Source organism: Alnus glutinosa, chromosome 2 (genome assembly GCF_958979055.1).
Source record: "Alnus glutinosa chromosome 2, dhAlnGlut1.1, whole genome shotgun sequence".
In the NCBI taxonomy this organism is placed as follows: Eukaryota; Viridiplantae; Streptophyta; class Magnoliopsida; order Fagales; family Betulaceae; genus Alnus; species Alnus glutinosa.
The window spans coordinates 32,337,102-32,364,645 of NC_084887.1; the positions used below are offsets into that span (position 1 = coordinate 32,337,102).

At 34.7% G+C, this 27,544-nt stretch overlaps 3 protein-coding genes across 5 annotated transcripts; 1 reads left to right on the plus strand and 2 right to left on the minus strand.

The window, feature by feature from the left end:
• On the minus strand, window positions 1–3,176 carry LOC133860521 (GDSL esterase/lipase 7-like). The gene is made up of 5 exons (XM_062296108.1): window positions 2,936–3,176; window positions 2,673–2,794; window positions 1,116–1,364; window positions 541–793; window positions 1–215 (listed from the first exon to the last, which is right to left on the minus strand). Exons 1-5 carry the CDS (start codon window positions 3,174–3,176, stop codon window positions 1–3), a joined length of 1,080 nt encoding a protein of 359 aa, XP_062152092.1.
• A 6,717-nt stretch (window positions 3,177–9,893) lies between these two features.
• On the plus strand, window positions 9,894–16,440 carry LOC133859526 (calcium/calmodulin-regulated receptor-like kinase 2). Its single transcript, XM_062294947.1, has 8 exons — window positions 9,894–10,150; window positions 11,769–12,165; window positions 13,639–13,792; window positions 14,480–14,606; window positions 14,950–15,035; window positions 15,168–15,239; window positions 15,613–15,816; window positions 15,920–16,440. The coding sequence occupies exons 2-8, from the start codon at window positions 11,834–11,836 to the stop codon at window positions 16,220–16,222; spliced, it is 1,278 nt and encodes a 425-aa protein (XP_062150931.1). The 5' UTR covers window positions 9,894–10,150; window positions 11,769–11,833; the 3' UTR covers window positions 16,223–16,440.
• Window positions 16,441–20,098: 3,658 nt separating this feature from the next.
• Window positions 20,099–24,684, minus strand: LOC133859527 (phosphatidylinositol 4-kinase gamma 5-like). Of its 3 annotated transcripts, none has more exons than XM_062294949.1 (3): window positions 24,487–24,684; window positions 23,897–23,986; window positions 20,099–22,640 (listed from the first exon to the last, which is right to left on the minus strand). In XM_062294949.1, the coding sequence occupies exon 3, from the start codon at window positions 22,388–22,390 to the stop codon at window positions 20,471–20,473; it is 1,920 nt and encodes a 639-aa protein (XP_062150933.1). In that variant the 5' UTR covers window positions 22,391–22,640; window positions 23,897–23,986; window positions 24,487–24,684; the 3' UTR covers window positions 20,099–20,470. The 3 variants fall into 3 exon arrangements, with proteins under 3 accessions (XP_062150933.1, XP_062150932.1, XP_062150934.1); XM_062294948.1 differs by having other exon boundaries at window positions 20,099–22,644; XM_062294950.1 differs by lacking the exons at window positions 23,897–23,986; window positions 24,487–24,684 and adding an exon at window positions 23,720–23,740 and having other exon boundaries at window positions 20,099–22,644.
• Window positions 24,685–27,544: the final 2,860 nt, after the last annotated feature.

Here is a 27,544-nt window from a genome sequence, read left to right on the forward strand (position 1 = left end):
TTATATTTGAGCGAGCTCCTTAATGTTGAATGGAGTGCAAATTGATGTATCATTGATGCATCGTGTGGCTATGACAGAACATGCAGCTTCAGTAAGATGATAGGCATCCCAAAAGAAGTGTTTATATGCATGAGGGCAGGGATTCAGCAATGGAATGCATCCTGAAGTCCCATTTGCCCATGTAATACAACATGGGTTCTTTGAGTCCTTTAAGCCTGCAAAAAAGAAAAAAAAAAGTTTTCTTTCAATCTCAGTCGAAGAAAATCTGTTCATCATTTTAATCTATTAAATTGATATTTGTCAGATGAATGTGATAATCATGCACATTTTTTGTCCAAATTGAATTGTAGGAAATTCCTTCAACCTAATATATTAAATTGACATATATCTGTCACATGCATGTGAGGATCACAAGTTTTAAAAATATATGTCAATTTAATAGACTAAATTAAGGAAATTTCTCTCCAGTCAATTTGAAAGAAAACTTGATCTGTCCTTAAATAAGAAAAAGATTGGCTAGAAGATAAAAAAATGTTTTACCATATCTGGGAGGATTTCTTATTGCATCGTAGCCAAGAAAATTAGCTTGGGCAAGAACAAAGGTTGAGCCCTGGAGAGTGGATGTTAAATTGTTTAGCATCGCTGTGAGTCTGTGATTAAAAAGAGAGACCATCTGATTCGTGTCTTCCACACACTGTCCATTGTGCTTATGTTGCCTTGTAATTGATGGGATGCATCCAATGGGGCCGATTTCAAACATGACTATCTTCCTGGCTCCTAAATTATATAACCTCTGCTCATAAATGAAAAATTAGCGGCAAATTTGCTATTTAATTATGGCCAATATATATTAATTTTTTTTTTTTAAAAAAATGCATTTATATTATGACTCTTTAAAGTATGTGATCCAGGGCAGACAAATGCACATATGCATAATGAAATGAAATGATTTTTATTGCAACGTCATCTAATCTACTAATAATGTCAATATCTCGACTATTATGCCAATAAAAGCTAGCATATGACACTCACCTTTAAAATGAAGTCAGATTTTGAAAAAAAAAAATAAAAAATTGCACGGCAGATATATGTCAGTTTAATAAATTGAACATTACCTTAAAACGCTGGCTCAAAGAATCCACCAGGAGCTCTGCGAATGGTTGCGGAGGGTAACGTTTGCTTGTATCGTACACATTGGGTTCAAGGTAGTTATTGATGTAGTCATTGCTGCCTACGGAGACTAAAAATATAGACTTTGCCAAGTAATCTGAAAGCTCTTCTGGGCTTTTGAAATGCCTTGGCAACTCTGACCTAACTGTCCTCTGAAACAAGTCAACCTGTTCATTTAAATTCAAGCATTTTCCCTGCAAGCAAACAAAACCATACGAGAAAGCAATGAGCCTTAATTTTGCATTCAAAGATATGAAGTTTATTTTTGTTACAATGAATAGCATTTAGAACCATAGCATTTTTGTTACAATTAACAAATATAGCACTTCTCCTTATGACTAGAATTCTGTACATCATTACGACAAGATACCTGTTTTCGGCCATATATACAATCTGATGATAGCTAGGGGTAGCTAGATTAAATACAGAGTGAGCATTAAACCGTGATTTGGCCATGAGACGTGTTATACATCTTTTCTCGATTCTTTTCTCATTGTCCAATTTTTTAAAATTATTATTGAATATTTGGAGTTTATGTGGGTCTTACACATGGGCCTCACATATCTAATTGTGATTTTAAAATGTGAAAAGACCAAAGAAAGACCACGCAGGAAATGAATGATCGATTTCTCTTTTGGCATTGGGACATATGATTATGCGTAAAGTTTCTATATCTAAATTTTAGCTAAAATGCTTCTTTCTTTTTCTTTTTGTATTATTATTGTACCTTAAGGCTTTTTAAATGCACTATAAATTTGATTATCTATTCTTTCTTTAAATTATATAAATATCCTAGCATGCATGGGGAAGCTAAAAATTAAGCTTACCTTTGGGTCTCGCAAAAAGGGATCAAAACCGATCGAAGAGAAGGTGGGAGGTGGTCTCAGGTACGTGGAGAGGTGTTCCCATCACCAATTCATTGAGTGTGGTGGTGGAAGATTCATTGAGTGTGGTGGTGGAAGATTTAGGGAGGAGAGGAGATACTGTCTAGCTTGTGTTTGTGTGTGTGTGAGAGAGAGAGAGAGAGTGGCGCAGCCGAAGATTTGATGAGGAGAGAGAGAGTTCTATGAATAAACAATCACTGAAAAAATATTAATTTACTGAAGCTACAATATCAAGTCAAAACTATAGTACTGTAGCTTTTTTTTTTTTGTTTTTAGCATAGGAATAGAGAAATCGGATGTGAGATAGTTTTAGAGAATTTTACTGGAAAGAGCTAGATGACCATGAACCAATACAAATTAGCCTATAGGTTATGGCCTCATGATCCCACTGATTGCTGTGAGCATGTGACAAACTCCTAGATCTAATTAACTCCATTTGCAAAAATAGTAAAAAAAAAAAAAAAAAATCAACTAAAAAAAAAAATTACAGAAATTTTCTATTCTTTAAGGATAATAATAATAAATAAAAAAAATTGAAAAATAATTAAGAGGAAAACAATTAAGAAGAAGAAACAAGATATATATAATATAATATATGCGCAATGATTTCTAGCTTACATATCGGTCTCCAGTTTCTGGAAGAATGCCACAAGACCCGGACGCATAGTTCAACCCTGTAAGTGGAGTTGATATCGGTATGCTGATATATGGTGGAGCATATGGCAGCCCAAGAAACTCAGCTAAAAGCGAAGAACAAAAATAAAAATTTGAAACATATATATATATAGTTTCGACAGTGATATTATGTTATAAGAATATTTTTAAGATTATATTTGTTTTATAAATTCTACGTAAACATATATTGCAGCATGCATATATACCTATAAAATCTGCGACTGTTCTACCATTTGTGAATCTTCCTGTAGCTCCTTTGACAAAGTTTACACCATAAGGAAGATAATTTGCCTTGGCAATGGTGGGCAAGATGTTGTTATTGCCACTGTCAAACATGGAATCTCCGAAAACATATAATGCTGGTGACAGTGGTAAACTGTGGATCGGAGAGAGAGAATGAAGGAAAATCAACAAGAAAATGAATGACATTGAAGACAGTACTGTCATTCGATCTCCAATAGGATTAATACAATTGTTTTACGTGAAGAGGAAGAAAGAATGAAGAAAGTGTTGGATGAGATGGAAAAATGAGACGTTATATATATAGGCCGGCTAGCAGTTTAATTTTCTTTACGTGGATGGGGAAGGAATCCCAGAAAGTAAAGATCAGTCACGTGAAGAGCACCATGAGAGAGCTTCAAAACAGGATGCAATGACATATACACGTAACCAACATGGCGAGGTTTGTTGGCTCTTTTGAGTTTTGACCCAAGAAAAAAATGCATAAGAAACGTCGTCGTACAACTCGCAGCTGAGGTGGAAAAATCAATTACTTTTTTTTTTTTTTTTGAGAGAGAGAAAAATAGAATACTTGAAGAGATCGAAATGCTACATGTACTTAGACTTTTACAAAGAGAGTCTAGCTTACTAACTGATGTAAAGCTTATTTATTGGAAATGATCAAAACGTACAATTAATAAAAAGAAATATTACGGGGTACCAACGAATAAGTTACACATCATTTTAGTAAGGCTCCCTTTATAAAAGTTTAAGTACATGTAGCATTTCTCATATTTGAAAGTTGAAACGATAAGATGGAGGGCATAAACTTAATTGATAAGAGTCTCGCAAAGCATTAATTAAAGTGATATGCTAAACAACATTATATGAAACGACACTATTTTATTTTATTTTTTGTAATAAGGTCTCACGGAATGGGTATTCCATTAGAAAAATAAATAGTTATTATTGTGAATAAGGAAGAATGGAATTGAATAATTATTCAAATTTTTTAGTTTGGTGACAACACATATACCACAATTGGAATTGATCCAAAATTACTAAAAAAAAAACCCACATAATTTCTTATTTTTCAAAAAAAAAAAAAAAAAGGGCCTTAGATTTGTGGGTGACAAATCTAATCTAAATTCTTTGGGTTTTTTTTTTTAAGTTTAGTTTGGAAAAATTAATTGATTAATTTTTTATTTTTTTAAAAAAATATTATCTATTCCTCTTCATAAGGGAATAGTTATTCCCATGGAATAGCGATTTTAAGGAATAGGTCCATACCAAATAAAGGGATAGCTATTCCAATGGAATAATCATTCTATTCTAAGGACTTATTCCACGAACCAAATGAGCCCTAAGAGTTTGATGTTTGATATCGAAAGATGCATGTTTCATTTTTGTAGTGCTTTTTTTTTGTTTTCTTTTGAGAATAATTTCTATAAGAATATGCGGTAAAGCATGTTGTTTGTGCCTCTAAAAACAGTATGCTACATCAGCTTGAAATTAACAATTTTATCCAACCCCTTCAAGTAGTTAGGCTTCCTAGCTTCCAAGTGCTTGTGCTGAAAATGTCAAATTTTAAAGTAATTAAGAATCAATCATCAGGTACAGAGTTGTGTCGTTTGATGATTTTAGAGCAATGATTGATCGATCGTTATACGAAACCGTTGCACCGTTTGATCATTCTAAAACAACGATCAATTGTTATGGTTGAAAATTAACCCTAAAGATCAGTGTTTTGAAAACTCTTGCATGTTTGAGTAGCCTTTTATTTTTGAATATTTTTTAAAAATATGTTTGGGTAGGTTTTTTAAATTTAAATTCTTTTAAAGTTTTATTAAAAAAATTTTAATTTTGCTTCAAGTTCTTTAAACTATCCAAACATAATTTTAAAAAGTAAATTTTCTCGTTATTCTCAATTTTTAGTAAAGAATAGTAGAACATAATGAGAAAAAAAAAAAAAAAAAAAATCACACACCAAATGAGCCCAATTTACCATATTTTCAAACCAAGCAACTTCAACACCTTAAAAACTTGTTTTGACATTTTACAAAACATGGTACAAAATAATTGAATATATATACACACATGCAAACACGTTTAAAGTAACATGCATTCACGTAGTTTAAAATCATATTATACTTACGTGGTTAAATTGATGATTTAATATTTGCCACGTATTTGGGCGGGGTGTTCTAGGGAGAGTGATAGAAAATGGTTTAAGCAGATAAAAAGCGTAAATCATTTTACGCCTTATGTTATTTTTTTTGGTCAATTGAATACATTTTCAAGTGGACCAATATTTTATACTATGTCAAACACTTAAAAATAAGGAAATTTTCCGCAGAAACAAACGGGACTTGACAAGCTTTTTGATATATGCATATCAACTTAATTATCTATAAATCTAATAAGCATATATATATATATATATATATATATATATATATATATATATATATATATATATTAAGATGAAAGAGAAATTCCAAAGCCAATATGAGTACGTGACAGGCAAAGTGATATCAAAATTATCTATAAATAATAAGAGTAATGTTATATGTAGGACTCGTATTCTCTCAATCTTATTCCTCAAATATAACATGACTTTTAAAAACACTATTAAATTTCACAAGCAAATTGAGTGACATGCAAAAGTTATAACCACGGCCCTGTTTAGTATCGTCCCTCCCCTCCTCTCCCCTCCCCTCCCCCCTTTCCCCCATGGCAAGCTTTATTTGCCGTGTCTGAATGCCAGACTTTTGGCAGAAGATTTTTATTGGTTTGAAGCGTGAGGCTTATTGAATAAGCTTCACCCCTCCCCTGAAATTTCAATTTTACCCCGCATGGCATGAAAAAATCATTCCTTGAAAAAAACTACTCCTGAAATTCATGCAAACAAGGAGAAACGATGCATCATGTTGGATATGACTATCCCGCTGGGCCTAATAACCCAAATGTCTAGCGCACCTTTAGAATATGGGCCATGCTTAAAGCTCATTTAATATATATATATATATAATAGATTTACTAAAGGAAAATGATTATTGCGCAACAGTTGTGCAACTGTTTTACAAGATCTTAGAGACATAGGTGGGTTCCATATAGTGGGCTCTACCACATGAGTCCCACGTGAGATTCATTCCATGTCTCTAGAGTGGTGCACAACAATTGTACAACTGTTGTGCATCAATCACTCATCTTTACTAAATAACGTAATACGTACATGCATGTCAATAATCAATGATACGTGGACTGTTGCGTGGCAAGCATCTAAGCCTAACTATAAAAATGGACACTCTCCATAATTCAGGTATTCTCTCTCCGCCTATTTCTCTCTCCCTCTCTCATAATCACATTTTTCTCTCTCTTAGACTCTCATTTTTCCCTCTCTCCATTATATCTCTCCCTCAAAACAGCAAGGCTAAGTTAGCCATTGGAGTGTCCCGGTCCCCATAGCTAGGGATCGGACCACGGTGACTCTTTTTTGTCTTGCAGGAATTCCATCTCCTGTGAGAGGATCGGAGCAAGCTCTACCCTCGGTTCGGCCGTCTGAAAACTGTTTTAATACATTGCTTTTCTAAGCACCAAGAAAATATTGTTTGCCTTAACCAGAAAGCCATGTTATATAGAGGACGAAGAGATAGATGCAGCTACAGTTGTGGTAGAGAAAAAAGCAAGAGAATCCATTAGACTCGAGCACAGGAAGCCAGGACGCGAAGACGTACAAGAAAGGTATATATATGACAAATATTTTGATTGTCATTGCTTCGGCCATTACGTATTTGATGAGTTTGGATCTTAAAAAGATAATTAATCTGCTTGGAAATCAAGCTCTTTATAATACCAAATTTTGTAGCAAATTAAAACCATTAATTAATTAATTAATTAATTTTTGCTTTGTTAGAATTAGAGAAACGTACGTTAAATATCAGTGAAGAAATTCTAAAAATATCGTAGAGAGAATAACGATATATTAATGTTGTATTTGCAGAGGAAGCAACCGATGCCTAATTAATGGCAAGCCTTATTGCAAGAGCAAGAAGAAGGATTGGAAGGCATGTTAATCAACGGCATTTTTGGTATTTGAGAAGGATATTAATTGTAGGACAACTACAGCTAAGCACGCATGGAAAGGTGAGACTTGGAATTAATTAGCTTTAATTATAGAGATTGTTTGAGCTTTTTAAAACAATATTAGCAAAAAAAATTAATTAGGCTCTTATATAATTAGCAAAAAATATTTTTACAAAGTGATATGCATATGTTGCTTTCCAAAATGAATAAAGGGTGAGATTGAAAGCTACTGTGCGTGGAAAGTGGGTTCACCATGTCCAACAAGTATATATGAAAGAGACGTGGAACAAAGAAGAGCCCGTGTGTAAATTAAACTTGATTAAAATTTAAGTGTGAAAGAGAAGGGTTATATCAATAGAATAATCCATTCATGACGCACCTGCTCGAATACATACAAATCAAAAGAAAATAAAAATGGATATTCGAATAAGATGAACAGTTGGATATATAACCAATCCCTTATTGCATTTTTCCTAATTGTACAACCAATCATCTTTCAATCTTTCCCCTCGCCCTATCATTGGGCGGTCCAGAATTGTGACCATACAAGTAAGTAACGGACGGAACTAGAGATTTAACTTTAGGAAATCACGCTATCAAGATGATCGATCAGACTGCTAATCTCTCGTATAGGGCGTAGGTCGGTCAACATGATGTATGCTTGACTAAAGATGAAACAAGATACCCTGATAAACAAAATCTTTGAGAGATTTTAATCAAGTTTTTTTTTTTTTGAATAAATTTTAGTCAAGTTATACATATATTTATTCTTGCATAGCTAAGGCCAAAGAAAGAAACAAATTAAAACTGGAATTGTTATTTGGAACGGATCACGTTACATTTAATTTATATTCATTTAAAGAAGAGATATTCCGAATTTTGTATTAGGTCAAATCTAACTTGGACCCTGTCAACCACAAACAAAAAAAAAAACAAAAAAAAAAAAAATTAACAATGAATTCATTGGGTATAGCTAGCAAACAAATTCAATTTTTAATTAGTTTTGCATACCAATCAACGAATGTAAACTTTTTTAAGAGTTGGTAGCTTGCTAGAGTTGTCTACTTTCCTTTATTTATCCTTTGTCAATCTCTGCTCTTAATTAATTTATTTTTTGAACTACTATTATCTTTCTCGAACTGCCACTCTATTTGTAATTAATCTATCAAATTTTAAAAATGATGATCGATCTCTTCAAACTATCTTGCGCGCACTTTCAATTTTCCTCCCATCTGTTAACATTTTCTGTTAATTCGGACAAAAAAAAAATGTATCATATGACCCGTATGCGAGTGAAATTATCCATTATATCTCATATTAGATGTGTGAAAAATCAATTATGTTCGTTAAATTAAAAAAGAAAAAAGACTTGTCTGAGCCTTTGGCCAAGTTGGTCGTGGCATAAATTCATGGCCTGGCCATGGATCTCCTCCACACTCGATCTTTCGGTATGATCGTAGGTCTTGAGTCTTTTTTAACTTAGGGTCCGTTTGGGTTTGCGATTTCAAAAAGTGCGATTTAAAATAACGATTTTAAAATGTGCGATTTGAAAAAATTGATTTTTAAAAACGCAGTTAAGCGTTTGGCAAAATCACAATTTAGCCTTTAAAATCGCGAATTTACCTTTTAAAATTCTGCGTTTTCAAAAAAGCACCATCTTATCTGCGATTTGAAAAAGCAGATTTTCTGCGTTTTCAAATCGCAATTTTTAAAAACGCAGTTCCCAAACGATTTATGTTCTGCGATTTGGTTTAAAATCGCACTTATTGTCTACGAAATCGCAATCCCAAACGCACCCTTAATTAAAAAATTATCTGATGTAGGTGCATGATGGATCATTAATATATGGTTCACGTGATGCATTTTTTGTCCAAGTTATTAGAGAATAGTAAAATACTAACAGAGGGGGTAAAAAATTGAAAGTACTTTGAATCTTTGATAAAGTGAGAGGTCATTGTTAATTAGCCTTTAAAGTTTGATAGGTAATTACAAATCGAGAGTTAGTTAAATGCAGGTAAATAAAATTTACCGTATTCTTTTTCTAGCGAGGCTGAGATTAACATTTGCAATTTTTCTTTTTTTTTTCTTTTTTAAGAGTAGGTAGAGTTTTCTATATTCCTGACTTAACATATTGAACCTAGAAATCTGTGTTTTTTTTTTTTTTTTAAAAACAATATCAATATCATTTTCTGATTTATAACAATTGAACCTGAAAGCCCATTTTTACCATCACATAACAAGATTTAATGATTTATATTATATTTTATAGCATTTAGCCGTGTGTATATTGTTTTTGTTGTCACGTCATTTAAAATTTTTAAATAATGTGACACCATATACACCATTAAATTACTATAAAATCTAATATGAACAATGAAATAATTCATTTCTATTTCACTTGAAATTACTAGCATCATAATTTTATGAATAATGCTATTTAGTAGTACGACTGTTATATAATTAGAATATCATGACAGTAAAAAATCAGCATTTATAAAAGACTGATTTTTATTGTCAAATCATTCTAAATATATGACGGTCTATATAACAATATAGTAAATAGTATTACTCTAGTTTCTTCTTTTGCATGCCATGGGTGTACGTATATAAGCATTATATTGAAATGTCTTGTATCTGGTTTAGTTTGATTTGGCTTTGGTTTTAAGCAAGCATTGGAAGATCAACCAAAACAACAAAGAAAAAAAGGAAAAAATCAACAAAAGCAACAAAAATGAACAGAGTGGCGGATGAGCCTATGTTTGGTGAACCCATGTCCGGCCAAAAGAATCAAAGATTAACCGGTTTCACACCTTAGTTAATAACATTAACAATGCTTATGCTATCAATAACCGCGTTTCTTTACTCCATTCCCCTCAAAAACCCCCCAGGCACTTTCCAAGGCCTCCAACTCGGACTTTCTTTTTCAGTTTCTCTCCCTCTCTCTCTCTCTCTATCTGTGCAACTTTTCTTTCTTCAACTTGGTCTCCGCCACTGTGGAGTCTTCGGTCTTGACCCAACTGAAATAAAAAGCAACGTTCAAAATGCAAAAGAAGGATGTGTGGCTTAGACAGATAGTAATGATCAAATTGTGAGGTTTTCAAATTTCAGGCGATAAGGTATGTGGGTATTCTTCAAGGTTTCATGGGTTTTTGCTGGTTTTGGGGAAATCTTGGTTATTAGTGTTAATTGTTTGGTTGGTTCTGGTTATTGGGTGTTTATTGTTTTGTTGTTCTATTGGAGGAATTGGCTTGGGCTTTGCGGATGGTGTTGTTTTAACGAATTATGCTCAACTGTGTTGTTGGGTTGGCTCTGGTTCTTGGGTTTATAATCCAATTGGTTTGTTCTCATTCTTGGTGGGTTGGTTATGAGTATTTGAAATCTTGATAATTATATGGATATCTATGCTGATGAACAGTTTTTGGATGCAATACAAGGGAGGATTCTATGGTTGATAGTTCCTTTTACGAAAAAAAAAAAATTGTTGGGGATATGGAGAAGAGAACCGAAGCATGTTGAGAAGAAATAGCCAGCCAGTTGAAAGAGAAGGACTCTCTGAAATTGATTTTTTCTGTTTTTTTTTTCTCTGACTAGTATGTGTATTATGGGGATACTGTTTTTAGCGAGAAAAAAAAAACACCCATGCATTCCTGATGGATACAAATTATTGAAGTTATCATAAATCTAAATGGGATAATCAAGAGTATGCAAGTCCTTTTTTTTTCTTTTTTTCTTTTTTTTCTTTTTTCTTTTTTTTCCTTTTTGTACAATGTAAATAAAAACTTGGGCTCTTTTTGGGTTTGCAGTTAACTTGGGGTTACAAATTATAAAACAAAAGAAAAATCCAAACAAGAAGGGCCAAAATGGTATGGAAGAGCTAGTATAACCAGTCCTGGTAAACCATCACCTTCCAACCCCAGCTGCAACTTCTGTTCTGGAAGTGATAAGAAGTGCAACAATTTACCGTGCTTTTCCATTTTTTTTTATTTTTTTGGAAAGCTACTAGAATCAGTGTTAAGAGTATTGCAGCTTAGATAAACCCTTTTTCTTTTTCTTTTTTGTTTTTGCTTTGTTGCGTGCGAGAAACTCAGAGGAACTCATTAAACTTTCTTCTTCCTGCTTTGTATTATATTTTTGTAGCTTCAGATGGTTTCTATCTCATTCTTTAAAGACAGAACTTGTTATAAAGAACACTTTCCGGAATGCTGCTGGTATACTTGCATTCAACACAAAAGAACTTAGCCAGAGAGGCTGATCTTTTGATAATTACGCTATCCAAGTTTAACTAGACCCCACCTTTTAATTAAAATTGGAAAGGTTGAAACTGACTAGCAGTATTGTTAACCAACACTGCATAACCATTTTCTTCCATATGTTGGAACTTGAGATGGTCCAAACTATATATTGCCATTTCCAGAAACCAGAACAACAGGCCTCTTTGTTGGTCTCATCAGCATGTAAGCATTTTCATTTATATTGTATTTGCATCAAGACTTGATATAGTACAGTCATCACTAATCAAGAACATTTGATGTTCCTTGTGTATCTTAAAGTTTTAATAAATGTGTAATTTCCATTGTTAGTTAAGTGCTCATATGTCGGCAAAGGAAAAAAAAAAAAAGGAAGAAGAATTTCAATGAGCAGGAGCTACTTCCTAACTTGAGTTATCATTTTTTTTTAGTTCTTTTTAGATAAGGTTATTAAGTTTGCATAATATTTGTCTTCATCTTATGACAGTGAACCTGCGGTACTTCTGCCCTGAAAGATGTTTTCGAAGCTAGAATTTCAAAAGAGACTATAGAATGGCTGATCAAACTGATTTGGTTGTCATTGGTGTCTCAGTTGGTCTAGCCCTTGGAATTTTGATAGCTTCACTGGTTTTTTTTGGCATAAGATGGTACAAAAAGAGAGTTCATCTTCGACGATGTGCAAATGAGCGTGGTATAACAAGTTCCACTCTTCCTATACGCACAAATGGCTTTGGTACAAGCACTGACTTTAGTGCATCTCTCTCGCATTCGATAGCCATACATGGATCAGATGAGACTCAAAAAAGTTCTCCTCTTTCTTGGTGGAAACATCAGAATAAAGATCGTGTTGTTTCTACATCAGGCATACTTAGATACTCTTACAAGTATGTAGATTTTGAGCTTTTCCTCATCTTGAATTTTCTTTGAGGGTAGATATACAATTATCTATGTTGTTATGCTTCCAACGTCTTCTTTTTCTGGATGCTTCTCACTAGTAGAATTGTATTGGATATTGCGTATATCAACCATGAATTAAATTACCATCACACCTGTCGCTGTGGGTTATGTTGGATGTGAAAAGGTAATGTTATCAAATCTTTCTCATGAAGCTTATTTGCATATTAGAGCACCGACTGCCCAACCAAAAACTTAGATGTGACTGGATAATGATTAATTAAAGAATGTGATTTATGTGTAGATTGGTCGAAAACAAGGGCTTGTAGGTGGAAAACTATTGGACAAGCATTTAGAAAAGAATGTTGTCCTCATATAGATTCAAAACTGAAGTTTAGTTTCATCTAGAAGATCTTGGTTGTACTATATTGTTCATTATTGAATTGCTTTTGTGCAGTTAATTGCTCAACATGTCGACCAAACTCTTAAAAGACAATCATGTTTTTCTCTGAGGGAAATTCTCTTGCTTTATAGATGGTTGGTCTATTAGGATCTGTCCACTGCTAGGTTGCATGAGATTTGGCAAACTTGGAGAGAAACTGTGTATGAGAGCAGACCAAACTACATAAAGTTTCTTGGTGCATTATTTATTTGGGATAGTAAGTGGTCAAGCAGTTTCTAGAAGTGGAGATGGTGTGAAGAGAGAGAAGAAGGTGGAGGAGAGAGGGTATGCACATGAGAACCACAGATCTACCACTCGAGACTGCGCCGCATGATGCCCATACATGACGGTTCAGCGAGTGTGATGCACGTGCAGTGAGCGGAGGGCATGAGGGACAGAGAAGAGACTGATGGCGGTGGTGTGTGTGTGTGTGTTTTTGGGGGGGTTAGATCTGGCTTCCAAAAAATGGAAAAGAATGAAAAGAAAAAGTAAAAAGGAGAACGAGAAGAGGAGGGGAAGGAAGGAGGCAGGAGGAGAGGGGAGGGGAGGAGGGTGGAAACAAAAATCTACCACATGAAATGGCTTCGTGTGATGTCCACGCGCGGTGGGTGGAGGGCGCGGGGACAGAGAAGGGACCATTGGTGGCGGTGGAGGGCACGTGGGTGGAGGTAGAAGGTGGAGGACGGTATGACTTCCGAAAAATAAAAATAAAAAAGGGGGGAAAGAAAAAGGAAAAAAGAGAAAAAGAAGGGGAGGGGAGGTAGGAGGCGGAACTGCCTCCTCCCTCCGGGCCCTCACAAGGAAGTGGGGGCTCTCATTAAGGGAGAGGAGGAATCTGTACTTAGAGGGATGGGAGAGCTTCTATCTCTAGAGAACAGAGAGAGAAGCATTGATATAAACTCAACTGAGCTTACTGGTTCTTATATGTTGATCTTCTGGAGTTTATATGAAATTTGTTAAGCATTAAGGTTGATGTGTTGCGTTATATGCATGGTTTATTTTAACCCATTATGCTTTTCAGGGATATTCAGAAAGCCACAGAAAATTTTACCACTGTTTTGGGACAAGGGTCATTTGGTCCAGTATATAAAGCAACAATGCTTATGGGAGGAGTAGTAGCTGTGAAGGTCCTTGCTTCTAATTCCAAACAGGGAGAGAAAGAGTTTCAAACAGAGGTAAAGGCTACAGAATTACGTATATACTTGGTTTAGGAAGCATGAAGTTCCTTGATCTCTTAAAATTTAGTGTTATAAAAAATATATATATATTTCCTAGTTTTTTTTCTTCAAATTGCCACCTTAAAAAGCATTGTCCCCCCCCAACACAGACTACCTAACCCTTTCATTTAGCCCCTATCGATAGGATTTTCTGTTAGATTGTATGGCAATCGGATCATATGGCGTAAAATGCCCATTACATCCCCTATGAAATGTGTGGAAATACAATTATGCCCTTAGATTAAAAAAAAAAAATCCCTGGCCATGGTGGGTCTCTCGCCATGGTGTTTTTTCTTCTTCTTCTTTTTATTTTTTTATTTTTTATGCAGAGATATTATTGTCATTTTGGGTCACGTGTATTGTGTGTGACCCATTTTCCTATTGGAATTAATAAAGAACCCTAACGAAGGGGGTTAAGTGAAAATGCTAGGTAGTTTGGGGAGGGCATTACAAATAGGGTGGTAGTTTGAAGGAGGATAAGTGCAGTTTCCCCTTTGTATTTTGAATTACTAGTTTGGCCATTGCATGCCTTTGTTCTCCTGTGAGGACTAATAGAATCTCTAAATGGCAAACTGTGTATATATTGCAATGTTGGTCATTCATTAAGCATCCTCAGTTTACAAAATCTAGCTGGTCATGATACAGGTATCTGTGCTTGGAAGACTGCATCATAGGAATCTTGTGAATTTGGTAGGGTATTGTGTAGATAAAGGACAGCATATGTTGATTTATGAGTTCATGAGTAATGGGAGCTTGGCAAACCTCCTATATGGTAAGCTCAAAACCCTCTTTAACATCTATCTCATGATTTCTTATTTTTGTGGAAACATCTTCTGGGAGATATCTTGCTAGAGAAGAAGACATATTTGGTCTCAAACTGCGTTGAGTATTAAGAGTTATGTTAACAAGTTATCAAATCTATAGAGAGATGAGTTTACTAACATTGCATGTTGCTTGGTAATTTCACAATTATTTGTATGACCTTCAGATATCTTTCCTTTCTACTGTAAAATAGCTGATGACTAAAACTTTTCACTGAAAAGGGTTAAACTTCTAAGTGAAAATGGTTTTTGATTTGTTCTTATTAAGAACCATCCTGCTGTGCATTTTCCCAGGTCAAGAAGAACGGAGTTTGAGCTGGGATGAAAGGCTTCAAATTGCTCTTGATATTTCACATGGGATTGAGTACCTTCATGAAGGGGTATGTCTTTAAAAAAAAAAGTATGATGCAAAATGTTTTTGTTTAATCCATCCATATATGAAAAGTCTTTCTTTTCCTTTTTATGATGCAATTTTTTTTTTTTAATCCATTCATATGAAAAGTCTTGAACAGGCAGTCCCACCCGTCATTCATCGTGATTTGAAGTCTGCTAATATATTGTTAGACCGATCAATGAGAGCCAAGGTAAGTAAGTATGCAAGAACTTTCTACTAAATCCATTTGTATCTGAAATTTGTTATAGTACTCCAAGACCAGATTTTATATGCATATTTCAATATGTAGTTATTGTTTTGTTTTGCCGAAGAACCCATCCTCAATGCCCCCTCTTTCCAAGTCTTTTGGTTGCACAAAGTGGCAATTTTAAGATGCATAAATTACTGCTCAAGCATACACGAATAGGGAAAACAAGAAGTAGAAAAACTGTAATAAAGAGAAGCGATTTTCCCTGTTTTTGTCCTGAGACTGGCAGATGCATGCTACTATGCTAGGACATTACGTTTGTTTTTATACTATACCTTTTCGGTTTATAATTACGTGGCTACTTTCATTTTTATAGGTTGCTGATTTTGGGTTGTCAAAGGAAGAGGTCTTTGATGGCCAGAATTCTGGCCTTAAAGGCACATATGGCTACATAGACCCAGTGTACATATCAACAAACAAGTTCACAATGAAGAGTGACATCTACAGTTTTGGCATTATCATCTTTGAGCTCATCACAGCCATCCATCCACAACAAAACTTGATGGAATATGTAAATCTTGTGAGTTATTTGCCCTTTGAAATACTTCCTTGTTTCTAATATTTTGCATTACCAAACTTTCTAGCCTGTAAACCTTTAACCGTTTCAATAATTTCTTTTCAAGGCCTCAATGAGTCCCGATGGTGTTGATGAAATACTTGATAAGGAACTTGTTGGAGAATGCAGCCTTGACGAAGTAAGAGGGCTTGCTGGTATTGCTCACAAATGCCTGCACAAATTTCCAAGAAAGCGACCTTCCATCTCAGAAATTTCACAGGCTATATTGAAGATAAAACAGAGACGCCTTGCTAAAGTAGATACAATGTCTTTCACAGGCAGAGATTTTTCTCGAGCAGTGAGCCGAATAGAGGATCAACATCTGGAGTTAAGTAAGATGGCAAGCTTAAGTGAGAAAGTGAGTGAATGACCACAAAGTCTCTTTTTTTTCTTTTTTTCTTTTCTTTCTTTTTTCTTCCTCTCTATCTCTCATATATATATCCTAGTTTTTTCCCCTTTGTATTCCTGGAGTAATACCTAACGCTAGCAAATTAGCAAGACACAAGTCAAAAGGTAAATGAATGAATGAGCTTCCAGCCTTCCATGGCCCATCCAGGTCAATATCTGTCCTGATGCCGGGTTTATTTATCCAAGTCTTCCTAACCCCACTATGGCCAAAATGAGCTACAAATACCAAGAGGGTTGCACTATATATAGCTTAAACATATATATGACAACCAACTCAATCAGATTAATGAAGTATAAACAGTTTCATAGTGTCAATTAAAAATCTTCAAAAATGAAGGTGGGCTTCCACCTATGATGCTTGAACATATTAACTTATTTTACAGACTAACATGACAGCTCATCATTTGTGAAATGATTAAAAATGTAGGGTTAACAAGTTAACCACTAACTAATTAAATTCGCAAGTCATTTTTTAATTAAAATTATTTCATTAGTTATGGATTGTCACCTTAGTTTGCAAAGGGTTTTGTCCTTTTGTAGTGACTTTGTAGGACAAGCAATAATACCCTCAACAATATTTAATGTTTATTTATTTATTTTGGCCCATTCCTTTTAAAATTGATTCTAATATATTAAATGAAGGATAAGTTTGTCAATTAATTTGTCTACAACTGTCAGTCCATACCAAATTCTTATCTAATCTTCAATACCTCGTGCTTCCAGCCATAAATCAGTTTCCTTGTGACAGTTGAGAATTTTGGTCCTTGTAATGAAAGAGTCAAAAATGAGAAATGGTATTACATACATCTATATATAACTAAATATTAAATCCATTATTAACATGAGTCTCATAAATTTAATGGTTCATTAAATTTAAAAATGAAATGAATAGTAAGTGTAAAAATACAATTTCTTGTCAAAAATTGGCCATCACAACCATTTCCTCCTAACTGAATTGAAAAAAATTATTTCCAACACTATAAAACTGACAAATTAATTATAAAATGATGTGTTTCTCACTTATAAAGTACAGACGACATAATTATTTATAGACAAGAAAATTTATTACCATGGGAGGAGAATGAACATTTCACATTTAAAAGACAAGGACGGACCTGTCAGACTTAAATTTCCCTCACCAGATTATACAATACAAAGGTTTTCTTTGACATTTCCTTCCTATCGTTTTCCTTCTCTCTCCCTGCATTGCTAGATTCCAGAATCTCTCTCTCTCTCTCTCTCTCTCTCTCTCTCTATCTATTCACGTGTCCATGTCATGGCAGCCTTACCTTTATCTCCTACGCATTATTTAAATGTGCGGGTCCATGTGTTGAATGCTTCAGCAGAAACTGACAAATACGTTATGGCTCTATTTTCCTTATCTGATCGAAACTGCCACAATAAAAAAATTTATAAAAAAAAAAAAAAAAAAGTGAAGCCTTTTTTTAGCCGAAATCGCTCCAACCCACAATTTGTTCGACAGGTGGAAATATTTAAATTCGAAAACGAAATCAGAGATGGGCGTGCCAAGTAAGGCACATCAATATCAGTATTCCCTTGGTAATAAGTCGTATTTATTCCTTTCTGTTTCAAATGAAATAAATAGTATTTTATTATTTATTTTATAATTATGATTTAAAATTAATATATTTAATAGTGTACTATACATTAAATAATCAACTTTAAATTATGACCATAAATTAAAATAAAAATTAGAAAGAATCCTATCCCCTAATTATTGGCTTTTTGTTATGGTTACCAATGCTAAGCAATTTAATGAAAAGTAAAAAGAAAAAGGCGAGAGAATTTTTGTGATTCAGTGGTGTCTAATAATTTCATCATATCGAAAAAGAATATGGTCTATTCATGTAGCCTTTATACTAGCGATCAACATTACCACAATATATATATATATATATATATATATATATATATATATATATATATATATATATATATATATATATATAATCGAAATATAATTGAAAAGTAAAGGCACAACCTATGCACATAAAAAATATACAAGAGAAAACATCTAATTAGAAGAAGAAAAAAGAATAAGAAAATCAATAAAGATGTTTGAAGATAAAGGGTATTGAAAAACAAAGACTTAAAGTTCTACCATCATTCTCTAGTGGCCCTCGAAACTTCTATCATTTCTGAAGACATCAAAAAAGGCAAAGACATCATCTTCCACGCAACTGCATTCTAAGTACTACCAAATAACCCCCTCTAACAAGCAAGCAAGTCTACTACAATTCTAAGCATAACCTAAGATAACCCAACACGCCTGAAGATAGTATTCCATAATGCACAAGCAATCCCACCATGGAGAAAAAGATGACCCACAAACTATTTGTCCCTCTTGCACATACAGCATCAATCGATCACAATAACACGCGGTTTCCTAAGGTTATCTAAGGTAAGAATCTTTATTAAGACGACAACCAAGCAAAGAAAGCCGCTCTCAATGGAGCCTTATTCTGCCGAATAATATTCCAAGGAAATGAAGGGTTATCCTTGTGAACAAAGACACTATAGAAGGATCTAACATCAAACAAAGATTGTCTTCACCTTCCCATCTTACCCTCAAGGAGTACAACTTGAAAAACAAAGCAAAGAAATCCTCATTCCAATCATATGCCACACTAATAAAGCTTATGTTCCACTTAAGGGAACCACTTAAAAGCTTCAAATGAACCGCTATGGAAGCATCCTTCACGCACACAATACCATATGAATTCGGAAAGTTTCCTTAAAGGTCTTATCCCAACACCATAGGTCATGCCAAAATCTAATATTTGAACCAACTCCCACCTTAAATCTAGTATGACTAAAAAAATCCTGCAACCCCTCATTATATTCTTCCATAATCTCACCCATATGACCCGAGAGAATCATTAGAACACCACCATCCTCACAAACTATCAAATTTAGAATCCACAACTCTCCACCAATCATCTCTCTATGCATATAGCGTCATATCCATTTACCTAAAAAAATGATTGAATATCAAGTTTTGAACCCCAACCCTCCCTCAATAATTGGAGAACAAACCTTGAATCAACTTACCGGGTAATATTTGAACTCTTCTCCAAGCCCACCCCATAAGAAGTCTTGATGAGACTTCTATATGTAGTTTGCAACACCAACATTGAGAGGGAAAATAAACACGAAATACATAGGCAAATTGGAAAGGGTGATCTTGGTAAGGGGTAGCCTTACTAACCTTAAGGAAGTACATTATTTTTCAACTAGCAAGTTGCCGCTCTATCTTCTCAATAATACCATCAAAAATAGACTTAGCCTTATAAGAGGCTCTCAATAGAAAATCAAGATCCTTCAAAGGCCAAAAAGAAACTTTACAGCCTAAAATGCCTAACAACCCATCCACAATATCAACTTTATTCACAAAAACCAATTCTGACTTAGCCAGATTAACCTTCAAACGGAAAACAATTTCGAAACATAAGAATAAGACACAGAAAGTATAGGTGGTCAAGATTGGCCCCCCCAACAAAAAAATAAATAATAAATAAGTAAATAAATCAAAGTGTCATTCGTAAACAATAAGTGTGCTACGCTAACCCCACCAAAGTGCCTAGACCGAGAGAAATTTCAATTCTCAGCAATTGGCATGAACAACTGATAATTGCTTAGAACACTTGCGTGAACAACCCAACGGTAAGTTGGCATATGAAAATAGGTCACAAAATGTATCAATCCACCCAAACAAAACCATGAAAGTATAGTTTCAAAAGTTAAAACATTAGAATAAGCAGAAAGCCGATCAGAATCTAAAACAAACGGACAAGAAAAAACAAAGAAGCTTACAACATTTGCATCTCCAACATGGTATGATATATTTATATAGGCTGATACTTTGTCTTCTTTAGCCATTCCATTTTCCAATTTATTCAAACATTCTCTAGCCAGTAAACACGAAGTGTAAGAAAATTTCTATATGAACAATATGATAACATGCTCTTCCTGCCCATTAGCCAATGCGTTCTCACCTCCATTAGCCAATACCAAGAGCTTTCATCATCTGAGAATAGTAGTATACTCCAAACTCCTCAATGGAAGTCCACCATCCAGAGAAAATACCTTTGTACAACACAACTGCTACGTTGAGCTCTCTGGCTTCCACATTTTTATAAGCTTTATAACTCTTCAATATTTCCATTTTGTTTGATCTCATACTAATACCTCAAAACTGGCAAGAAGTCCCAAGTCTCTGTCTGTGTCTCTGATCCACACTCCCTGATTTGTGATTAGCAAAAGCTGGGCGAAGTAATCTCTGGAAATTCTCAACAAACTGCACCCACTCCTCCTCACTCATATCCGCCAACTTTACAAAACTACCATTTGCAGGCAACTGCTCATTCACGCTCCTGTTTCCAGATGGCGTACCAGCAAGATATCCACACTTTATGGATGCACCTGGGTGTCGCCAGCTCTTTTCACCAACACTGATGTCTTTCAGAGACGTGGACAGCTTCGAGACATTCAGATTTCTCTCCCGCACAGGGCCAGCATGTGCATTTCTCCTTAGAGGCAATTCATCCGCCTCGTTGTCCTCCTCTTCCTCAACACTCTCATCTAGCTTACAAAGTATATTCTGGCCATTCCCACCATTTGATCCAAAATGAAAAGTTGTTTCAACAGTCAGTTTCGTTTCCTTATTTGAAGTCGATTCCGAACCCTCTTCCTCAAAATCTATGTCAAATTGGAAGTCATCATTTTCTCCTGCTTTCACTGAAGCTGATGATATCTGACCCTCCTCTAACAATGTCCTCGCCTCTATGCATATAAGCTCCAGCTCACTTGGCACCTCCCCATGAACCTGGAACTCCCTACTCATCATCTCACCAATTTCAGAAAGACACAGACCCAAAGCTGCTGCTTGCTTGAGGAAAATCGTGCATAGAACCAAGACCCTAAGACATGCCTCTCGAATCATGGGCAACTCCATTCTAAGCATTTCAGAATCCCGGAAAGGGTCAAGACGATCTATGTACTGAAGCTCATCCTCTGAGAAAGGTATTGATGCCTGGGGCCAATGGATCCACTCAAAGTATGGGTCCTCCAAGCTTTCGGGTAGACAAAGGCCATGATCAATGGGAACAAGCTCCACCTGACCTAACCTTCCCACCCGATCAAGCTTCCTAACCAGAAGGTTTCCTGCATGCCTGTCTGTGTTTAAAATCCGGATATCTAAAATCCCTATCCTATGCACAGCAGCAACAGGGAAACTAGAAGTACCATAATCACTAGCATCAAAATCATGAGGAATAAACTGCTGCAGTGATGCAATCTTGCTGACCTGCGTCCTATTTTGATGCGTATAACAATTCACCCCGTCATTGATGTTAAAAACTGAATGTGTGATCTTCACAAGAGCAGTAGAAGGCACATTGGCAGAATGATCATAGTCAAGAAGGTAAGCCGCAACTTCTCTAAACCCTGTCTCCCCAACCCGCACTGTACGTTTCAGGCCTGACTGCCCAAGAGTTCTGCCTACAAAACCTTTTGGGTTGTTTGGGGCATAAGGTTCCTCATCTGTTGGTTTCACAATCGCAGCATTTTCACCAAAGCAATTTCTAAAATAATAAGCACCTCCAAGCCCACTACGAATGGGAATCGGATCAACACCAATCTTTATTGCCTTTGCAATACCCTTAACCAGCTCTTTCATTCTAGCAGATTGATTTGAGCACACTAGTATCTCAATTGGGCCACTTTGATCCCTCTGCTGAAGATCCCTTCCAGCGGGTGAGAGACATGGTGTAGACGAGCTTCTCTGCAAGCAGTTCCTGGTGAGAAGAAGTGGAGAATCATTTCTAACAACACTGAGGTCGTTCTTCAACACCGTATCACCACATATCAATGAGCTTTCCTCAGTTGGAACATTAAGGGCAAGCTGTAACTTCCTCTTCACTGTGTGGGCATTGTCACTCCTGTCCAACTCTATGCCCAAAACACAGCCAGTTTCAGTCTGCACAAATACTCGTCTCTTCCCAGAAGGTTTTCTTTCTGTTATCTCGTTACCACCAGGCTCACCCCCAAGAGATCCTCTAAAGGCTGCAGCTGCCATCTGTGTATATACAGGGTCCAGATCAAGAGACATGAAAGGAAGAGGTGAAGCGTTCAACGCCGGCAGCAGAGGCGGCGGCAGCAGAGAGCTTTTCTCTCAAGCAGATGCCTAATTCAAACACTGGCAATTGAAGGAGAGAAAATATTGTGTAGTAAGCAATCATAATTAACTCAGTCGACTGCAAAATGCTTCCGTGATTCTCAAACTGGAACAGCTATTCATTGATAGGAAGCAGAGTACAATACACAGCGAAATTGCTACATTGGAGAACCACCTGATAATGCTGGCTGATTGAAAGAATAAAATCGTTAGTAGGATTTATTGGTAGAGATGAGAGAGTGATTCACAAAAAGGAAAAATGTCAAGAATAAAGTTTTTATTTAGATATAATAGTGAAAAACAGCTTCTCTCTCTATCCAAGAAACACTGAAACACTTAAAGGAACCAGAAAAAAAGAAAAAATTCCCATCCAGAAAATTGGTCAGTCAGTTGATTACAAAATGTTATATGAAAATTCACTGAGGAGATAATAGATTATAACAGAATAGAAGACACGTCTACTAGAAGTTGTAACGGGGAAGCACTCTTCGACATTGATAAAATGATAAAGTAAAAACTTTGTTACAAGCATATGAAAGATCTAGGTTTTCTACTTATTTTTACTTTGAAAGCTCTTACCAAGTTCATCCACATCATCAAATCTTAATCCAAATTTCACCCCCCCTCCCCAAGAAAGAAGTCAACTTCAAGTTTCTTATCCACGCAGAGTCCATATTTCCAAAGGTTTGGTCAAGTATCATTTTGTAAATAAGCGTTAAATTTCACAGCTTTTAACATTGAAACCACAGATCCAAGAGACCAAAAGGAAAAAAGAAATAAAAAAAACTCACAAAACAAACACAAAATGCACCAACTTATCACCATTTCAACTTCAATAAAATATTATGAAATTGAGCAAGCATACATGTAAACATTCGAGGAATTACATGATGTAGTTCCAAAATCGCCTAAACAAGATATCTAACCAAACAAATGACATACCTCTTGTAAACATAAAATCAACTATTCGACAACACGCATCGTGCAACAAATATTATTTATATATATAAAGAGGCTAAACATCATATTATATTTGAAGTCGGATATCTTCTTTGGGTCTAACTACTTCGGAATATAAAATTTACAAAAAGAAATAAGCAATTTATCAAGCAACTTAAAAAATAAAAAACAAAAAACGAATGATCAGCGAAAAAAAAAGGTTATGAAAAATAATAAAATACTCTTAAGAAAGAGATTGCACAGACACTAATCACAAAATCCAAAACAGCATCAAAACATGGTCAATCAGATGAGATTCCTCACCTTTTTAGCCTTCTGGACAGCATAGACACAATTTATCAAGCAACTTAAAAAAAAAATGATCAGCAAAAAAACAGTTATGAAAAATAAAAAAATATTCTTAAGAAAGAGATTGCACAGGATACTAATCACAAAATCCAAAACAGCATCAAAACATAGTCATCAGATGAGACTCCTCACCTTTTTAGCCTTCTGAAACAGCTAACAAACACCAAATCTCATTCCTAAGGATTCCCCAAGCATTCTTCGCCATCATTTACTCCTTCCTTTCTGAAAATTCATAATCTTTTAAATCAAAATATGGAAGAATAAACCAAAAAAAAAAACGCAATGGCAAATCCGTCCATATAAACTAGATTAAATTCATTTCTAAACATAAAATTATCATTAAAAAACACCAAATCGAAAAGTTCAAATTCGACAAAATTAAAGCCCTTTGCAAAGGAAAAAAACGAATTTCCGGAGCAAAAACTTGGTTTTTGACGAATATTATTAAAGAAATTTGAGAAAACACCAAAACGAAAACATACAACCATTCATCCAAAATAAAACATGCAACAAAATTAAATCACTCTACAAAGATGCAGAAGAAAAGATAGATTTGAAAAATAATAATAATAAGAAGAAGAAGAAGAAAGAAAGAATGAATTTCCAAAGCAAAAAATTGATAAAATACTCAAAAAGAATTCTAATTTCGAAGTCAGTTTCTTCGAAATCGGAGATGAAATATGGTTATGGCGGAACTCGGAGAACGGAGCGAGTCGACTCACCGGGGGCCGCGGAATCAGAAACAGCCGGCGGAGCCCTGCGGAGAGCCACCGCCGTGGACGAACGGCCGAGATACGATATGCGAGAAAAATATCAACGGCTACGATTGGACAGAATCTTAATCAGTTGTGTCAGTTGGCACTCTCCCGCTTTCGCAGATTTTTTACTCTCGCGAGGACAAAGCGGGTAGGGTTTAAGTTCAACGGAAATTTTAGATTAATAAATAAAGTTTCCCGAAGCAAACGTTGATGTCTACACGCGCACAGATTGAGCCACGTTGTGATAGAGGCTACTGATAGATGACGTGGTGAGATCTGGTGTGTTTTGTTGGCGTGTACACGGCCTAATTGAACCTCGATTAGAAGTACTGGTAAAAAAAAAACAAAAGAGAGATAGGGGAAGAGGGACAAAAGAAATAGAGTAGTGATATATGTTACCCATGTTTTATTTGTATCTTTTTAAAAATTTATGTGACTTTTAAGGTTATTATTGGATTTATGATACATTATAATTAAATTTAAAAAATATTATGAGTATTAATTTTTTTACTAAGAAATAAGTATTAAAAGAATGTCGAGATCATTCACGGAAGAGGATCAGAATAATTAATTAAGAAAAATACTACGGGCACTAATAAATGAGCTTCACATTAATTTGGTATTCATCTTTTGATATAAGATTTGGTATACATAACATTTTTTATTAAATTTTGATTAATAATAATTTTAAAAATTACGTCATTTTTAAATCACACTAAAAAGAAATGACATTTAAAATTGCTCTAGCCGTAACATTTTATATATATATATATTTGGAAACGCTACGTTTGTCACGGATTGTGTAGTCAAAACCATACTAACTACCATTTGGAGCAAGATATTGAAAAAAAAAAAAAAAAAACTACAATTTGGAGCAATGCATTTAGATCAGATAATAATCATAATATCATTCTCCAGACGATTAACTAATTCTTCTCTTAATCATTTAAAATAAAGTCGTAATTACTAATTGAAATAGACTAAGCACCTTATAACATCCCCATATGCCTAGGAAAAGAAAAAGAAAAAAGAACGAAATGACTTTTCCTGTCCTATATCAACAAAAAATAAGAATAAAGTTGGATTTATGGCCTTGTTTGTTAAGTTACAGAATGCGTATACTGTTCATATACTTTTTCTTTTACTTTTTCATATTTCTTATTACTAATCAACATCAAAACATTCTCATTTTTTTCATTTTTTATATCACATCAATAATTTTTTATTACTATTCAAATAAAAAAATTCACTATAAAACAAAACTTTTTCATCTTTTTATATCACATCATCACTTTTTACTAATTCTAAAATTAACAACCCACTACTCTGTTCTGTACATGTCTTTGCCAAACAAGCCCTATATGTTCCACTTTCCTTTGAGAGCTCATTTGGCTGCGGATTCCGTAAGTTAAAAACGCAATTTTAAATAAAATTGTATAAATATTTGGTTTAAAAGTTCGTTTTTAAAAAAAATATATAAATATATATATAAATTACAGGTAAGGGGCTGCGTTTTAGAAAACTAACGATTTTAAAAGCTAAATTTAATTTTAAATGTCAAAACCTCGATTTTATAGTACGTTTTAAAATTACTATTTTTTTAGATGACATATTTTAAATAAAAATATTTAGATTTTATCTTTTGCTCATCTCTTGTCAATTTTTATATAAGAAATAAGCAAATTTACCATTGAATATGTAGAATCACATGGGACCAACATGTAATTTTATAAATTCAATAATAAATTTACACAAAAAAAAATTGGTCAATTTTAAAACCACAAAACTAAACAGACCCAAAGAGATTTGCGAATTTCGGTAGTAGTTATTATTTCTCATATTCAGCTGCGAATATATTCTGAAAGGACCTATTGTTAAAAAAATAAAAATAAAAAAGGGAGAGAAAATAAGGCCCTAATTTAATTTAATTTTTTTTATAAAAAATTAATAACTAGGAACATTGCATTTTCCATAATAACATTTTTTTTCTAGGCATGCATGGGAGTCACTTCAATTAGGAGTGCTTCATATTACTATTGTGTTTCATTTTGTCCCCCTAAAATTGACGTGCCATTTAAAATCATCATGGATCAAAATTGAATAATGGCCTATCATAAATTCAATGGTAATTTTAAGAGTCACATCAATTTTAGGGGGACAAAAAAAAAGATATAAGGGTGATATGTAGCATTACTCATCTTCCCCTATATATTTTTTTATTCTTTTTTCTTTTTTCACCTGTACTTCTAATCGAGGTTTAATTAAGTTGTGTACACGCCAACAAAACACACTAGATCTCACCACGTCATCTATCAGTAGCCTCTATAACAACGTGGCTCAATCTGTGCGCATATAGGCATCAACGTTTGCTTCAGAAAACTCTATTTATTAATCTAAAATTTCCATTAAACTTAAACCCTACCCGGCTACCTACTTTGTCCTCACTAGGGGTGTGCGCGCAAAACCCACTCGTACTCGCAAAACCACCTCGCCCTGCAACAACTCGGCCCGTCAATAACGGATATAAGACATTCCTGAAAAAGTGCGGGCCCTCAATAGGCTAACCCGTGATTTATGGGGCGGGTTGTGGTATTAAATTTTTCCCCACCCGCACACCCGCCCCACAGTCCCTTTATGCTCATACCATCAAATTTTCCTCCAAAAAACTATAAGAGTTATGACTCCTTTATTGGAAAAGTTTTGATTTTGATGTTAGGCTTGTTGGTAATTCTGGTTCTTTCATCTTGTTATTGTTTGCTGGTGAAATTGATTCAATTGGGGTTTTCAAATTATGAACTGGGTTAGCAGAATTGTGATTTATTTTTCTGATTTTGGGCCCAGGAAAAAAAAAAAGCAAAAAAGAAAAGAAAAGGGAATACCCGAACCCGCATGAACCAGTCCCGATTCGTTCTACCCGAGGCCTAGCGGGTTGACCATTCACTATGTGAGTTGCGGATATCGATTTTCAAACCCTTTCATTGCGGCGTGGGTCAGAGAAAACATACAAATCCGGCCCAATCCG

Coding starts and splice junctions, on each gene's coding strand:
- LOC133860521 (XM_062296108.1), bottom strand. CDS start 3,176: ATGACAGTACTGTCTTCAATGTCATTCATTTTCTTGTTGATTTTCCTT. Junction 2,795..2,935: donor AACAGTCGCAGATTTTATAG/GTATATATGCAT, acceptor CTTCGCTTTTAG/CTGAGTTTCTTGGGCTGCCA. Junction 1,365..2,672: donor CAGAAACTGGAGACCGATAT/GTAAGCTAGAAA, acceptor GTTTGCTTGCAG/GGAAAATGCTTGAATTTAAA.
- LOC133859526 (XM_062294947.1), top strand. CDS start 11,834: ATGGCTGATCAAACTGATTTGGTTGTCATTGGTGTCTCAGTTGGTCTA. Junction 13,793..14,479: donor AGAAAGAGTTTCAAACAGAG/GTAAAGGCTACA, acceptor GTCATGATACAG/GTATCTGTGCTTGGAAGACT. Junction 15,240..15,612: donor ACCGATCAATGAGAGCCAAG/GTAAGTAAGTAT, acceptor TCATTTTTATAG/GTTGCTGATTTTGGGTTGTC.
- LOC133859527 (XM_062294949.1), bottom strand. CDS start 22,390: ATGTCTCTTGATCTGGACCCTGTATATACACAGATGGCAGCTGCAGCC.